The following is a 17,566-nucleotide window of genomic DNA, read 5'->3' as shown; positions in this document are numbered from 1 at the left end:
GGGGTGGGAGACATGAGTGGGGGCCTGGTGGAGGCTGCCCATGGTGGTTGGGGGGTGGGGGTGGTTGGAGACATGAGTGGGGGCCTGGTGGAGGCTGCCCCTGCACTGCTGGGGGGTGGGGGTGGTGGAAGACATGGTTGGGGGCCTGGTGGAGGGTGCCCCTCAGTGCTGGGGGGGTGGGGGGTGGGAGACATGAGTGGGGGCCTGGTGGAGGCTGCCCATGGTGGCTGGCGGGTGGGGGTGGTGGGAGACATGAGTGGGGGCCTGGTGGAGGGTGCCCCTCAGTGCTGGGGGGGTGGGGGGTGGGAGACATGAGTGGGGGCCTGGTGGAGGGTGCCCCTCAGTGCTGGGGGGGTGGAGGGTGGTAGACATGGGTGGGGGCCTGGTGGAGGCTGCCCCTGGTGGCTGGGGGGTGAGGGTGATAGGGGACATGAGTGGGGGCCTGGTGGAGGCTGTCCCATGACTGCTGGGGGGTGGGGGTGCGAGGGGACATGAGTGGGGGCCTGGTGGAGGCTGCCCCATGACTGCTGGGGGGTGGGGGTGCAAGGGGACATGAGTGGGGGCCTGGTGGAGGGTGCCCCTCAGTGCTGGGGGGGTGGGGGTGGGAGACATGAGTGGGGGCATGGTGGAGTCTGCCCCTCAGTGCTGGGGGGGGTGGGGGTGGGAGACAAGAGTGGGGGCCTGGTGGAGGCTGCCCATGGTGGCTGGGGGGTGGGGGTGGTGGGAGACATGAGTGGGGGCCTGGTGGAGGGTGCCCCTCAGTGCTGGGGGGGTGGGGGGTGGGAGACATGAGTGAGGGCCTGGTGGAGGGTGCTCATGATGGCTGGGGGGTGGGGGTGGTGGTAGACATGAGTGGGGGCCTGGTGGAGGATGCCCCTGCACTGCTGGGGGGTGGGGGTGGTGGGAGACATGTGTTGGGGCCTGGTGGAGGGTGCCCCTCAGTCCTGGGGGGGTGGGAGACATGAGTGGGGGCCTGGTGGAGGCTGCCCATGGTGGCTGGGGGGTGGGGGTGGTGGGAGACATGAGTGGGGGCCTGGTGGAGGGTGCCCCTAAGTGCTGGGGAGGTTGGGGGTGGGAGACATGAGTGGGGGCCTGGTGGAGGGTGCCCCTCAGTGCTGGGGGGTGGTGGTGGTGGTAGACATGGGTGGGGGCCTGGTGGAGGCTGCCCCTGGTGGCTGGGGGGTGGGGGTGATAGGGGACATGAGTTGGGGCCTGGTGGAGGCTGCCCCATGACTGCTGTGGGGTGGGGGTGCAAGGGGACATGAGTGGGGGCCTGGTGGAGGCTGCCCCATGACTGCTGGGGGGTGGGGGTGCAAGGGGACATGAGTGGGGGCCTGGTGGAGGGTGCCCCTCAGTGCTGGGGGGTGGGGGGTGGGAGACATGAGTGGGGGCCTGGTGGAGGCTGCCCCTCAGTGCTGGGGGGGTGGGGGGTGGTAGACATGAGTGGGGGCCTGTTGGAGGCTGCCCATGGTGGCTGGGGTGTGGGGGTGGCGGGAGACATGAGTGGAGGCCTGGTGGAGGGTGCCCCTCAGTGCTGGGGGGGTGGGGGGTGGGTGACATGAGTGGGGGCCTGGTGGAGGCTGCCCATGGTGGCTGGGGGGTGGGGGTGGTGGTAGACATGAGTGGGGGCCTGGTGGAGGCTGCCCCTGCACTGCTGGGGGGTGGGGGTGGTGGGAGACATGAGTGGGGGCCTGGTGGAGGGTGCCCCTCAGTGCTGGGGGGGTGGAGGGTGGGTGACATGAGTGGGGGCCTGGTGGGGGCTGCCCATGGTGGCTGGGGGGTGGGGGTGGTGGGAGACATGAGTGGGGGCCTGGTGGAGGGTGCCCCTCAGTGTTGGGGGGGTGTGGGGTGGGAGACATGAGTGGGGGCCTGGTGGAGGGTGCCCCTCAGTGCTGGGGGGGTGGGAGGTGGGAGACATGAGTGGGGGCCTGGTGGAGGGTGCCCCTCAGTGCTGGGGGGGTGGGGGGTGGGAGACATGAGTGGGGGCCTGGTGGAGGCTGCCCATGGTGGCTGGGGGTGGTGGTAGACATGAGTGGGGGCCTGGTGGAGGCTGCCCCTGCACTGCTGGGGTGTGGGGGTGGTGGGAGACATGAGTGGAGGCCTGGTGGAGGGTGCCCCTCAGTGCTGGGGGGGGTGGGGGGTGGGAGACATGAGTGGGGGCCTGGTGGAGGGTGCCCCTGCACTGCTGGGGGGTGGTGGTGGTGGTAGACATGGGTGGGGGCCTGGTGGAGGCTGCCCCTGGTGGCTGGGGGGTGGGGGTGATAGGGGACATGAGTGGGGGCCTGGTGGAGGCTGCCCCATGACTGCTGGGGGGTGGGGGTGCAAGGGGACATGAGTGGGGGCCTGTTGGAGGCTGCCCCATGACTGCTGGGGGGTGGGGGCGCAAGGGGACATGAGTGGGGCCTGGTGGAGGGTGGCCCACATGCTGGGGGGTGGGGGTGCTGGGGGACATGAGCAGGTGTGCAGGGTAGTCCCCTGTTTTGTGGGCTGCTTGCAGGGGCCGTGGAGGGTGTACAGGGAACACCTGTGAGGACCCACCTAGCCTAATCGCGTGTGTAACTTCCCGCGCACCCCTGTAATACACGTACCCAGCCAAATCGCGTGTGATCATTCCCGCGCACCCCTGTAATACACGTACCCAGCCAAATCGCGTGTCATAATTCCCGAGCACCCCTGTAATACACGTACCCAGCCAAATCGCGTGTAAGACTTCACGCGTACCCCTGTAATACACGTACCCAGCCAAATCGCGTGTGATAATTCCCGCGTACCCCTGTAATACACGTATCCTGGCTAATCGCGTGTAAAACTTCACTCGTACCCCTGTAATACACGTACCCTGGCCAATCGCGTGTAAAACTTCCCGCGTACCCCTGTAATACACGTACCGTGGCTAATCGCGTGTAAAACTTCCCGCGTACCCCTGATATAAACGTTACCCGCTTTGCGTTCCTTGTTTGCCAGCCCTGTAAACTGGTCCAGGGTTAGCGCAGCCCTTTGCGATGCTTTAGCGATTTTGATGGCTTTTCCTTGCGCGAGGGCGTTCTTGGGGGCGTTACTGGCGCTGCTGCAGGGTCGCTGCGATACTCTGCACCACGGCTGGTTTGGGAGCCTAAAATCCATGAATACGCTGTGCGCGGAAATCGGTTTTAGCGCACGCGCCTGGCGCAGACAATCGCACGCGGACACTCTGCGCCAGCCGCTTGCGACACTTTTCTGCGAAATTCTATGAATTACCCTGCATATATCATTGTTCCACATGTACCTGTTCCCCCACTCCGTGTCGCAGTCAACTATCCCCAAACCCTCACCACCAAGAAAAATGTTATGATGAGACTTCCGCCCCTTCATCCCCTCCCATCCATCCTCTCAAAACCCTTAATTCCCCTGTATTTGTGTCAGTTTCTGCTTCCACCTCTCTTTCATGAATGTTATATTTGTATATGATAATAAAATATTATGTGTGTTGTTAATTCAGTCCTCTGTGTCTTTTTTTTTTTAAAAAGGCAGTTGAGGTGTCCATGGACAGCGCGGGTGTCCGGGATGTCCGTAATTAACCAAAATGGAGGTGTCCTAAGGACACTATACCTGTCCGTACTGTCCGCAATCAAAATTGAACTGTTCTTAGAACACAAACAATGTCTGGAATGTCTGGAATTAACCAAAATGGAGGTGTACTAAGGACACTATACCTGTCCATACTGTCCATAATCAAAATGGAACTGTTCTTAGAACACAAACGATGTCTGGAATGTCTAGAATTAACCAAAAAGGAGGTGTCCTAAGAACACTATGCCTGTCCGTACTGTCCGCAATCAAAATGGAACTATTCTTAGAACACACTCGATGTCCGGGTTGTCCACAATTAACCAAAATGGAGGTGTCCTGAGAACACTATGCCTGTCCGCAGCGTCCGCAATCAAAATTGAACTGTTCTTAGAACACACTGGATGTCCGGGATTTCCGGAATTAACCAAAATGTAGGTGTCCTAAGGACACAATACCTGTTTGTACTGTTCATTATTAAAATGAGTGTGTCCACACTGTCCGTAGAACATCTACGCACATGCGCACCACACCCATAGGTCCTCTGAACTTTGTGCCTGTCACACTTTTAATTAGTTTGAGGACCCGAACACTGTCTGTAGAACACCTGCACGCATATGCACAACCGTCCCTGCACATTTGGTGTCCTGCAGACAGCCGTCCCATTCGCAAACGTGTCCGCAACGTCATCATGTGACTGCACCCACTCTGAGCATGTGTCCTTATTTACGGACACTGGGCCTCATTCCGAGTAGGGCGGTAAGGGTTAACGGTCACCAGTAACGAGATCGGTGCCGTTAAACCCTTACCGCCCTACTACGAGTTCCCTTTGCAGGTCCTTCCTTAATGCCTGCTTTTAGCAGGCGTTAAGGACGGGACCCGCAAAGGGACTCCGGGGTCAATAATTGTACCGTAATTTACGGTACCGTTATTGCCGCCTTCCCCCTTCCCATTGAGCCCTAGGGGGGCTCAAATGGGAATGGGGAATGGCCCTGGTGAATGTAAAATGAAACAGAAAGTCATTAACAAGAATTCAGCTACCACTACTGCTAACTTTAAATCTTGATGTAGTGGCAAGTAACCATACCAAAAAAATGTATTTTATAAAAAAAAAATTCCGCCAAAGAGTCCTTCAGAATCTTATTAAAACAAGAGAGAAATCATGCACAACCCTTAAAACCTACCATAGAAAATTAATCTTAGAAGCTCTCATAGACAGTGCAATCGTTCTCCAAAGGAAGTTATTTATTTTAGTTTTAAACGGAATGAAACCACTAACAAAACTAACTACTAAACGACAAAAAAGACTTCTCAATAAACAGAATGTCAACAAAAATAACGTCTTAAATATCCGTGGAGGTGAATGGAGTCACACCACGAGCACAGAACAATATTTTAATGAAGAAACATACAAACAAAAGCAACCGAACACAATTGCCATACATAGCAGTGGACGAGGGTATGAAAAACGTAATAATGACACATTAGAAGAAGAAATGCTGCTTACAAAAATATCCCCAGAAAACTCAGTATCACCTCTCCATTCGACTGAACCAAAACGTCCAGTGTACAAATGGCTGTGCACGTCAATGTGTAACATTGCCAAAAAATCTTTCAATTCTTTATGCCAGTTCCTCAATCAGAATGTGAAAGGCAAAGATAAAATCAAAATGAAACTACTACAAAATATGGATACCTGACCAGTGTGCAAATACACAGGACTATAAGGACATTCATTAGCCTGCATTTCAGGACCTATTTGCAAAAGCACCTTCCACCATATTAAAATGATTTCAACACATCATTCAACTATAAGAAATCTAGTCCATAAACTGTACTATGCGAAAGGTCCTGCTTTAGCACTAGCCAATAAAAAAAACAACTATCTTCTACATGGTACAGCCAAAGACCTACTCGAAGAAATAGAGCATATCCAGAGAAAATATTTTGGAATAGCTTTACAACAGACTACCAAAAATTGTACCGATGGCAACCTTCTATTACACACACATAAAAAAGAAATACTACAATTTAAAAGTACATCCGCTGAAGTACCAAACCATATGTGTGTGTGTTGCCGTAGAACTTTTTATTAAAGTAGCACAAAAACTGTAGACATAACATACACAATAGAAAGCAATGAAGATTGCAAATGGTTTGAATTAGCTCTCTACTTTATAGCAAAACCTGACAACAACCAAACTCCTTCATGTGCTATCACAAATACATTGGAATTATTCCCACTACCAAAACCCCTGCAACAACTCAATTTATATGAGAGCATCATAATTCAAACAGTGCACCCATTTCAAGCAATAATACACCTTCAACCAAAATCAGCAAAAGTACCTCCCTCTGAATTAGTGAAAGGCATTTGTGGCAAAGTAGTGTATTTACCATTAGATATGAAAGAAAATCTACACACTCTGGGAGTGCAACATCCAATAGATCAATCTTTAATTGTCTTAGTAAATGGTGTACAAACAAAAGACAAAAAAATTTGACAACAACTCGTGGACTTACATAAAGTTCGACAAGCCTTGCAATATCTAAAAGACAATAATGAATACTACAAAGAAATTCATACTGAAGAAAACCTGAGGGAAACCACTGAAATAATTCATTAGTCACCAGAAACTGGTCAATTTCAACTTCTAGATCCTGCAACAGTATCCAATATTTTAGACCATTATACATTTCATCCATTACACTCTAAAGACACCATAGATGATGCACTAGAAACATACCAAATGCGACAAACCAAAGGATCACCAATCAGCAGATGGGAAAAAAGTATAGAAGCACATGCCTTTCCTCTACTCTTTCCTACTGGAAAGGAAGAAGGTACGATGATAGACCCACTCAGATAACAGCATCAGAATAACGCTCTTTACGAATGTATTCTGAAAATCCCAGATTTAGATAAAATGTGGGATACATATTCCACCTACTCTTTGAAAGTGAACTAGCAACTCTATGCTATGGAGTTGCACACACATTGAAATCAGGTACCCATTTTCAAAATATGTCAACTACACAATTACTACAAAAAGTGCAAGAAAAAGATGAGGTTCTAAAATCAAGCATTACAAATCTGTTAGCAAACATGCGTGACACAAAAGAATACTGGTTCTGATGTCATGGAGATGTACGTTGTATGACAAGAAACCATGGTCCACACTCTTGGTTTGTTACATAAAGAAGTGCAGAATATGCATGGGAAGATTTACATGATTTCCTACGCATAGCAAAAAAAAAAAAAACAAACATAGATATACTAACACCTGGAGAACTCTGCTCTCTAGATCCTGTTAATGTTTCAAGATATTTCCATCATCATTGCTTCATAGCTATGCTACTCTTTATTTGTAATAAAACTGTTCCCCCCTCGGAGAAGTGCAATACTTCTTTTGGAGAAAAGAATACCAAGCCAGAGGAGCACCACATACCCACATGCTTTTATGGATTAAAGATCCTCCTACATTTGGTAAAGACAGTGATGCCACTGTTTTACAGTTTATCGAAAAATATGTCATTTGTGAAATTCCTTCACAAACAACAAATAGTAACCATCATGCACAAATTTTACAATTTCAAAGACACAAATGTGGGAAATATTGTTGTTGCAAATATAAAAACAAAGGGAAATACTACACCAAATACCGCTTTGGTTTCCCTAGACCAGTTACAGCAACAGGTCAAGTAAACAACTTGTCTTCAGTTAGGTAAATCACCTAAGAAGACATATTACACAAAAAAACAGAAGAAACAAAATATATCAATGATTACCATGCAATCATTCCCCTCTTTGTGGAATGCAAATATAGATGTGCAGTACATTGCAGAAAATTCCACTGCAGTTGCATGATAAGTTACAGCCTACTTAACCAAAGCAGAAAAAAACAGAGCTTCAAGACCTCTGGGATGACCTATCATCTGACAAAACATTGTTACATAAATTGTACAGCTTAGGCATAAAAATGCTCTCTCATAGAGAATGTGGCTGCTAAGAAGCTGCAGACCGTTTAACCTGTACTACTTTGTATGGAAAATCTAAACATATAGTATGGCTAAGTCTTGGTCCTGCTAAATCTAGAAAAAGAGTTCTCAAATCATATGAGGACATAGAAACAATAGCCAAAAATTATCCCAACAGCCAAGACATTTTGAAAAGCTATTTACTATACACATACTACCAAAACAGGAGTACCACTTTGAAAACCATGTATCTATACCATATAGCCCAAAACTTCACATACAAAAATAATATAAAACCAGATGAAAACAAAGGTATATATACAGAGTGACAAATTGCGAAGGCAGTTTAGTGAAACTTACCAAACAAATCTTAATTAATCATATCAAATTGTCATTAAAAACCCTTCAACATAAATAACTATATGACATATCCCTGCTACAACTTTTTAAAGCATGGAGAAATTAAGAAGAGTTACTAGATATCTATGACTCCTATGAAGATGCTTTCAAAGCAAATTAAAGCACTATAACAGATGTAAACTTTACACAGTACAAAACAATGTTGCACAATGAACAGCAACACGTAGAAGAACTCCAGGCCCAACTAGAAGAGGACACCCCAAACAGTAGTCAACCTTCTGTAAGCAAAGGACCACTGGGACAGTCACTAATAGCAAATGAAGCAGAATTAGCTATGACAGAAGTAAAAAACACCATGTGTCACTATGAAGACGATACAGAAGACTTCACTGTACTGAAATAAAAACTGAACAATGAGCAGCGTTGCATTTTCCAAGAAGTAACAAAACACATTGAACATGGTGAACAACATGAAATTAAAACTGTACCTGCCTAAACTACAAACCTATACTGCTATACACCAGTGGTCAAGCTGTTTCAGGAAAAACATTCTTATTCAAAATCATCAGCAAGTTCCTTCAACAATTGACAAAGAACAAACTGTCAGCTGTTGTTACTGCCCCCACAGGTTTAGCTGCTTACAACATAGGCGGTGTCACTTTAAACTGATTACTACTCCTTCCAGTAGAACACCAAAACAAATTAGATTACAAACTTTCTACAGAAGCTGCAATGGAACTATGCAGAGTTTTGAAACCAATAGATGAAGTGAGCATTGTCTCTAACCTAATGTTGGCTTTGATTCACCTCATATTACAAGAGGTACTCAAAACAGACTACGAAGAGCTCTTTGGAGAAAAAACACATTATTGTTTTCGGAGATCTTCTTCAATTGACACCAGTGAAAGGTGAACCTATTTTTAAATCCTTACGGCACAAACACTGCCGTAAAACTGTTGGCAGCATAGGAAATGTCAACCTTTGGCAACATTTCCAATACAGAGAATTAACAGAAGACAGAGGCCAGTCTGCAAACGTCACATACACCAACATTTTAAAAAGTATTAGAATTGGTGTACTATCTCAAGAAGCACAATCAATATTAACAACCCGGCACATCCATTCATTCTATTGCCATAACACATGTGCTACTGATGTCATGGAAAAATGAGCACCCAAAAATGTCAATTGTATGTCCTTGATGCTAACTCGTGCAAGCTTTTCAAAATTCAATGAAACAATGTTGAAGAAAGAAATGCAACCAATAATTGAAATTTGCTCCACATACAAACTGACGTACATGGTATGACACTACCCATGTGTCAACAAGCGACAACAAGACTAAATACCTTAGAAAACTCTGTCTCCAACACTGCTGGTTTGGAAAAAATATTAAAATTATCTTTAAACTGTAGAGTAATGCTTAAACATAACCTTGACGTGGAGCAAGGACTAGTTAATGGAGCACTTGGTACAGTTGTTGGCTTTCAAACATACCCACGTGACAACATTCAGTTTGTCAATATTCTCTTTGACAAACTATCAGAAGTTAAAAGGATAGGACGCTCAACAGCCCGATTCCTTCTTTTCACAGACATATATGTACGCAGAGAACAATTTTCTCTAACTCTAGCATACACAGTCAGAATTCACAAATCACACGGTCTTGCCCTAGATAAAGCATTGATAGATATTGGGAACACAGTCTTTAAAGAAGGCATGAGCTTTGTAGTACTATCACGCTTATGTACACTTGACTTTCTATTTCTAATCAACTTTGATGCAATTAAATTAAATGCTGATATTCCTTGCATTCTAGAATACAATAGACTATGTTCACTGTACACCCCCGTCTAAAAACCTATCCTGTTTCACAAAAAGCAAAACATTGTAAAAAAAAGCTACTTCAAACAGAAAGGAAACAGGATCTCACTGCAAATCCTCCAAAGAGAGTAAAAGAAGCTAATACTTCATCAATTACTACAACCAAAGAATAATTTACTGCTCAAAGTAACTCAAGTACGTCTTCAAAGAAGCAACACATACTCCAGAAAAATGACTTGGACACAGAACTATCAGGTCCATTCAAATTTTCAAATATAACTGGTGTAAATTGCTACAGAAATGTAGCAATAAATACACTATTCCAATTGCCACCAATTATTGACAACATTTACTTACACAATACAGACCAATTGTGTTTCCAAATGTTAGTCCTTCATAGAAATGCAACCAACAATCCTGATAACACCTACAGTGTTTATGGAATAAGACAAGAATTGGACTACTGTGCTGGAATGGTCAAATTCACTATAAACTCACAAGAAGATCCACAAGAATTTCTAATGTACTTACTACAAGTACTGGAAAACAAAAACATACCTATAAATGAAATCTTTCAGATTCATATATGTGTAAACATACATGCACTCTCTGCAACCATGCAGCACAGGAACAAATCCCTAATGAACGCATTGTGTATGTATCAATACCTAACTGTGAATCCATTCCATTTCAGCAACTTGTACAAAATGCAAACCATGGCAGATTATGTACTACCTGCAATTCAGATAATCGCTCCACCTTACAAATACAGACACATAGTAAATATGTAATACTATTGCTTTTATGTTACAATGCAGATGGTACCAAAAACAACTGCAAGCTGAATGGATTCACACATGGTCAAGTATCACTTGTTAAGAAAACATTCACAACAATAGGTATAATCTACCACACAGGAGCCACAACCATTGCAGGTCACTATACTGTGCATATGAAAAAAAATGTGGATGGTTTGAATGTAATGATACTACCATTACCCTAAAGCAGAGATTACCTGCAAATCTTACAAATGCTTATTTAATCTTCTTAAAACCAAAATGTATTAACTAAACTGTACTTAAACATTAACTAAATTTCTATTAAAAAACTATAAACTGTTACAATATGCCAACAGCTATATAACTGCCCCAAGATTCCACAACAACTAAACAGATAAATGAATACCACTAAATGATATCAAACAATAAACAGTTAGAATACGCCAACTGGTATCTAACTACCCCAAGAATTTCAATAACCAAACAGATAAATCAATGCCACTACATTATAACAAAAAATAGACAGTTAGAATACGCCAACTGGTATTTAACTGCCCCAAAATTTTACAATATCCAAACAGATAAATCAATACCACTTCATTATAACTAAAAATAGACTGTTAGAATATGTCAACAGGTATCTAACTGCTCCAAAAATCTGCAACAAACCAATATATAGAGCATTATCCAGAAACAACAGGTGAACACTGAAAAAAACAAACAAATAGACTGTAGCATAACAAGATTTTTAATCCAACATGGATTTGTTTTTCTCCCACAGACCCAATGATTTTAGCAACAAACACAGAAACTGAGCAAATTGCACAGTACACTGGTTTGTAATCTACTAAATATGAGGGTAAAAAAAAAGTTGATTATTCAATGTTATAAGTCGTTACAAAATACCAATACTAACATTACCTTTTCTTTTATCACAGAAATGAACAAGAAATACATGTACTCCAGTTACAAAACCAAACAGTAAGTATATTATAATAAGTACAACCATCACAGCAAATCACACCCATAGTGACTTATAACTTTGGTGTTTATAAATTTGGTCTTGTCCATGCACCCAAGACTCTATGCCCTGGCCACAACCACCGCAGCATATCACACCCTTAGTGGCTTATAACTTAATTGCTTATAAATTTCCAATGTTATAAGCCACTATGGGTGTGATATGCTGCGGTGGTTGTGGCCAGGGCATAGAGTCTTGGGTGTATGGCCAAATGGCCATGCTCCCAAGACTCTAAGCCCTGGCCACAACCACCACAGCATATCATACCCATAGAGCCAAACATTTTAACTATGCCATATGGGCACTTTTAATGTCCGCGGACATGATGAGTGTTCTTAGAACAGTTTCAACTTGCCTACGAACAGTACGGACAGGCATAGCGTCCTCAGGACACCCCCATTTTGTTTATTGACGAACATCCCAGGACACATGAGGTGCTCTTAGAACACATTTAACTTTCCTGCGAACAAAACAGACAGGCTTACCGTCCTCAGAACACACCCATTTTGTTTATTTTCGAACATTTCAGGACACCGCGGTGTTCTTAGAACAGTTTCAGCTTGCTTGCTAACAATACGTACAGGCGTAGGGTCCTCAGAACACCCCACATTTCATTTATTTAGAACATTTCAGGACATTCGCGTTGTCTGGGGATAAAGCGAACACAACAGGGGGGTCTACCACCTAAATAAATACAACAATAAATTAACCCATCTCTTACTCCCCCACCCTACCCAAACACTTTTACTCACCAACACACTCTACTAAATACTATTTTTCCACCAAGTATCAATGTGCTATCCGTGGACGTCCGCGAATCCAAGATGGCGGGCGTTCCCGAAAATCTGACGCGCTTCACGCACTTCACCGTCCAATCAGCGAACACGTTGCATTACCACGGACATGACGCAAGCCGGTTGGCCAATCAAGACACTGTCCGTGGAGCGAACAGGGAAATGTGTTTGCGGACCGAAATAGATATCACTTATTTTTTGTGACCTACTTTTTGGTCATTTTAAAAAAAAACTACTGGACGGATTTTCATCAAATTTGATAAAGCACGCTTTCGGGACCAAGCCGCTGCTCCTGGTCCAAATTTGGTGAAAATGCGTTCAGCGGTTTTGGCCTGTAGGCGTGAGTTTTTTCCCGATTGAGTCTATGGGAGAAAAATAAGTTTTGGGACCCCCCCCCCCTATAACTTTGCCCTCCCTGGACCAAACCTCACCAAACTTTACAAATAAATTCAGAGTGACCCATACACTTTTTTTTTGCAAAGTTTGGTGAGGATTCGTCCAGGTGGAGCGAAGTTATAAGCCACCCAAAAAGGGCTCTTCCTATGGAAACAGCAACTTAACCATAACTAGACAGCCACTACCGAAGTTGTGTAATATATAATTTTATTTAAATCAACTGACACGACTCAGTGAATAATTCATGATTAATGTGCAAAGGATGAAAGTGTCCTTGTTAAAAACACAGTACGGTATACTGTCAAAATGTATGATTGTCTAGTATTTTATATTGTTTTACCCAACAATTTCATTGTTTTGCTTTGTTTTTGTCAACCACTAATAATATATTTCTATGGTTTAGAATGACCCCGTTGTGTTCCATTGGGTCTCTTGTTCCTTACACTTACACTCTTTATATTTTTCCACGAAATATGATCACTGTATATGAATTCAAACCTTGTCTTTATTTTCAATTATTTTCATTAGTTGATTGCTGACTAATCGTTATAGATATGGCCTATAATCCTGTTCAATAATTACCAATGGGAACATATTTTGTAAGCATTATGAGCATGCTACAGGCAGCAGGGAACTGAGGGTGAATTCAAAACGTGTTGTATTGGGCACAGGGGTCAAATATGCTCATGGCTGCTCAATTGTGAGTAATGTTTCATATTCTTCAATACACATTCTTAAGAAAATTGGAAATTAGTGCTCATTTTAGAAACATGTGATCTGGCAGCTCATCTTGTTCTTTAATAACGTTTACATATGTTTAACATGTTATGTTATGTCATGTTATTAAGATTGATACCAGGCACTGGTGTCATTTTCATGGTCTCCAGGAACTCAGGGGGATCTGAAAAGGAAGGAGGTTTAGGGAGGGGTAGTTGGTGGGAAGGCGAGGGATAGCACACAAGAGCTTTTTTGCTCTGCTGTTGTTAGCTTCGGTTCAGAAAAACTGGTCAATGTGTTTGCTTTTTAGGTGGAATGGGTTAGATCTTGTTTTAGTGTGTGATCCTGTATGGGATTGTTTTGTGTGTCTGTGGCGTAGTGTTGGAGCTTTCAGTTGAGTAAGATTAGAGAGGGGATGTGCCATGTTGTGTGATTTCAGGTTAAAACTGTGGAAGGGGTATGTGTGTGTTGTTTTTGGTGGTTGAGCAGTGAGTTTGTAGGAAATGTTACGGGTGACCCTCCCAATGTGCATTGCCCCTTTAAGGGGATGTGTTCCTCCCACGTGTGTTTCCCCTTTAAGAGGGGCCATGACGGTGTCATGGCCCAAGCTAATAAAAGGAGCTCCTGCAGGCACGTGAGACAGAGCGGCTGCAGACTCCCAAAGAGGAACGACTGAGTCCGTGTCTCATTATCCATGTAGGCCCCAGGCCTACACGTGGAGGCACAGGCCTGCACGCCCAGACACTGAGGGACCCGTATGCCAGGATGGCAGCCGAGGGCCACTCAGTCGGAGGCCTGGCAGGCTGTGACCCCACGCCAGGGTGCCGAGGCCCATGGCACCCGGGGCCATGCCGGATGTCCAGGGCAGGCCCCCACCCCCACACCTAGTGGGACTGCACGGCGCTAGCAGAGATAGCGCCCAGGGGCGCCCGCCGGATGACCATGGCCAGCGACCCCCAACAATGGCGACGAGGACGACGAGTCCGCGTTGCCGCCCCCCGCTACATGTAAGTGGTGATGGGGGGGAGAGGAGTGTTCGGCCCCACCGTGGCTTCGCGTGGCCTGCGCCTCACCGCCGCGGTTTGGCCGGAGTAGGCCCGGGCTGCCCCGCAGTGGGGTACACTGGAAGAGGAGCATTCAGCCCCACTGTAGCTTCGCGTTGCCTGCGCCTCACAGCCGTGGCAAGGGCGGTGTAGGCCCGGGCTGCCCCACGGTGAGGTACATACCCGGCCGCGTCCCGCTGCAAGGAGATGATGAAGGCGATTTGCGGCATCCATCGCCGCACATGGGGGAGCAGAAGCCGTAACAAAGCGGCATGTGGCATACATCGCCACGCAACAAGAAGCCGATGTGGGAAGAATGGCAATTGGATTTTCCCAGCCGCGGCCCTCTGAGGAGGGTGCTCGTGCGGCCGGGGTGTTTGTCCCATTTGCAGCCCTTCCTGGCCCACCCCTATCTGGTGCAGCATCTCCTGGCACCGGAGAGAGAAGAATAACGCGGCCGCAGCCGCGAGGAGGTGGAGCTGTAGGCCACCGCTGCAGTGAGTGGACATGCCCTGCATGCCTCCGCCTGCCCGCGGCCCTCCAGGGAGGGTGCTTGTGCGGCTGGGGGCGGAGCGTGCCTGCGCCCTGCAACAGGAAAAGGCAACAAAGTGAAGAACTGGTGGCCCCTACCCCCAGTGGATGCCGGCGGACCGGCAGGTGCCCTGATGAGGCAGGCCATGCCCCAAGAAGATATAGGGCTGCTGATGCCACCAGCAGAGAAGAGGGAGTCAGCCCGACCCCTGCAACACCCTCGCTGAGAAGAGAAAAGAAGTCGAGCGACCAATGCCGCGATGGAAGAGGGTCTCCCGCTGGGGAGAGGGCAGTGGTTCCATGCCCCAAAGGAAGAGGGGGGCGGGAGTCCAACCCGGCCCTCGCCCCTGTCAGCGGGAAGTAGCTGTCCACTGCGCCCAATAAGCCAACCTGGGTCTGCCGGCGGTTACGGTAAGGAGGCGCTGTGCGTTCGGCAGACGCAGACACCCGCTGTGACCGCTGGAAGCTTCCAGGCCGCTGGCGCTGCGATTCCAGGCCACCCAGAAGCACATTGTAAGGTGCTCCACGTCGGAGCAGGAGGTGATGGCGATGGCCCTCTGCGCACTCCATGCTCAGGTGGCGACAACAGCAAATGGCTTTGGACAGCCATGTAGAACCAAGAACATGTCGCCGGAGAAAGATCCCCGACCCATCATCCAACAGGCTTACGTGGCCGGCAGGGCAGTGTGAGTCGGAAGCGCCTCATGCTGTTTCGGCACACCCCTGCAGTGTCGAGGTGCTGGTGTCCCCACAGTGATCTCGGGCCTCATGGGGGTGAATGGAAGGCGCGCTATGTTAGAGCTGGAAAGGTGCCTGATGCTCCATGTCAGCGGGGGCCAGGCTAGAGGTGAGAAAGCAGGACGGCTCTGTGTCAGAGCGACAGAAAAATAACCCGTTGCTCTTCGAGATCCTGGGCCGCAGATAGATGCAAATCCCCGCAGCTCCGGAGGGTCGGAGAAGCGAAAGTGTAAACACGGCCCCGCAGTGATTGGCGAGGAGAACAATTTAGCAATCGTGTGTTGGAACGGTGATGATAGAGGCCTTAGTAGGATCCCGGGCCAGGGGGCAGTTAAATAAGGCAAATCTACGAGCCCAGAGTTTTTCCAACCCAAGATCTGAAGTGCAAGGCACGTTGGCATTGGTGTCATCAGGACCTGGAATGCTGCAGGCGGTGGGCCTAATGAGCTGGAAAAAAAAAGGGCCCCTTTTCAATGAGCCCAGCCCAGCAAAGTCAACTAAGAAGGGCTCCAACACCCATGCGAGAGGAGCGGAACAAGGAACATGTGGCTGCCCGCTCCACCCTCGGTGCCACATCACCAGCGTCGCCCTGTCACGTGTGTCCCACTGCCATGGGCGCGCGCTTACACCCTGCCACGAAGGTCCCCCATCAGACCATCTGAGGACCAAGGAGTTGGTGGCCCTGCCTGCCAACATCTCCCGGCATGCCACCAGGTCAAAGGACCAGGGCACCGTGGGTCTTGGGGACATACCTACCGATCCACTGAGCCCAACCACCAAGGGGTCGGACCAGCGAATACGGGTGACCCTGACACTCCCATGAAGAAGCGGTGCACTGGGCAGGTCGGGATGAGTCCGTTCAATGCAGAGGAATGTGAGTGATCACATATACCATGCCGACACTGGCCACGGGGCAGAATTGATCCACCAGCGCCACAGCATTGCTCCGGGCACAGGGCACCTGAGCGTGCTGCACTCTGCGCGTCATGTACCTCATCACGAGTGCAGTGCCCAGAGTGCTGCACGGAATGGACACATGACTCTGTGCACCAATGACTGCCCCGAACAATTGAAGCATGGCATCGACCCAACACCAACCATGGCCTCACCTTGGCCAACCGGGAACTCTCACCTCATGCCCTCACGGGTCGCAGGCATGAATACCAGGGCATCCGGCGTTCTGGGTACCGCAGGGCTGCACAAAGTGTGGGGCCCCAACTCCGGGGAGGGGACATACAGGCAGGACCCCGGGGTTCGGAATACGGGTGTCTGACCAGGGAATCAGGCAGCCCTGGACCCCAACCCCAGGAACAGTGCCGCGGGTCTGAAGTGGGTTGCAGCTCAGAATGAATGCTTGTGCGCCCTCTTGCGCTCCTAATGGGGGGGGGAGACGCTCCGGACTGGGGAACATTACCGGAGAGGGGGCAAGTGATGTCCTGTCACCCCGTGCCCGAGGAACAGCACTGTGCCCCACCAACCTCCCGTGGAGAAGCGTGGACGCCCGTGACCGGGGTCCCTCCGCGCTGAACAGCAGGGAACTATGCCGATGTGGCCCCTGGCACCCGCCAGGTGCGGCTTTGCCGGCCATGAACTGTACCTTTCCCTGGACCTGGACCCAGGAAGTGACTCCTGAACAGACGCTGGTAGTAGAAGACGAACTGGTATCCGGCGGCCCTGCAATTGCTTAAAGAGGACCCTGTAATCCTGTGTGTTTGGCGTAAAGAGGACTCTGTGATCCGGTGCATTGCCGCTGTAGACCTGTATATTGGTAACATGCTTAGAGTGGTCTCCGTAGTGAGCCATAAGGTGAAGCGGTGGCCCCGCATATAAGAGGCGTAC

General features: G+C 48.0%; 1 protein-coding gene across 1 annotated transcript in view; it reads right to left on the bottom strand.

Moving 5' to 3' along the window:
- LOC138579912 (formin-I-like) overlaps positions 1 to 15,559 on the bottom strand; it is a 1,210,893-nt gene extending 1,195,334 nt beyond the window's left edge. Inside the window, exon 1 of the mRNA XM_069650137.1 lies at positions 15,380 to 15,559. Within this exon, the coding sequence (XP_069506238.1) occupies positions 15,380 to 15,559 (180 nt within the window). The remainder of the gene's footprint in view (positions 1 to 15,379) is intronic.
- Between the last annotated feature and the right edge of the window lie 2,007 nt (positions 15,560 to 17,566).

Source organism: Ambystoma mexicanum, chromosome 3p (genome assembly GCF_040938575.1).
Source record: "Ambystoma mexicanum isolate Mex_15411 chromosome 3p, UKY_AmexF1_1, whole genome shotgun sequence".
Taxonomy (NCBI): domain Eukaryota; kingdom Metazoa; phylum Chordata; class Amphibia; order Caudata; family Ambystomatidae; genus Ambystoma; species Ambystoma mexicanum.
This window is presented reverse-complemented; position numbering and strand designations above follow the sequence as displayed.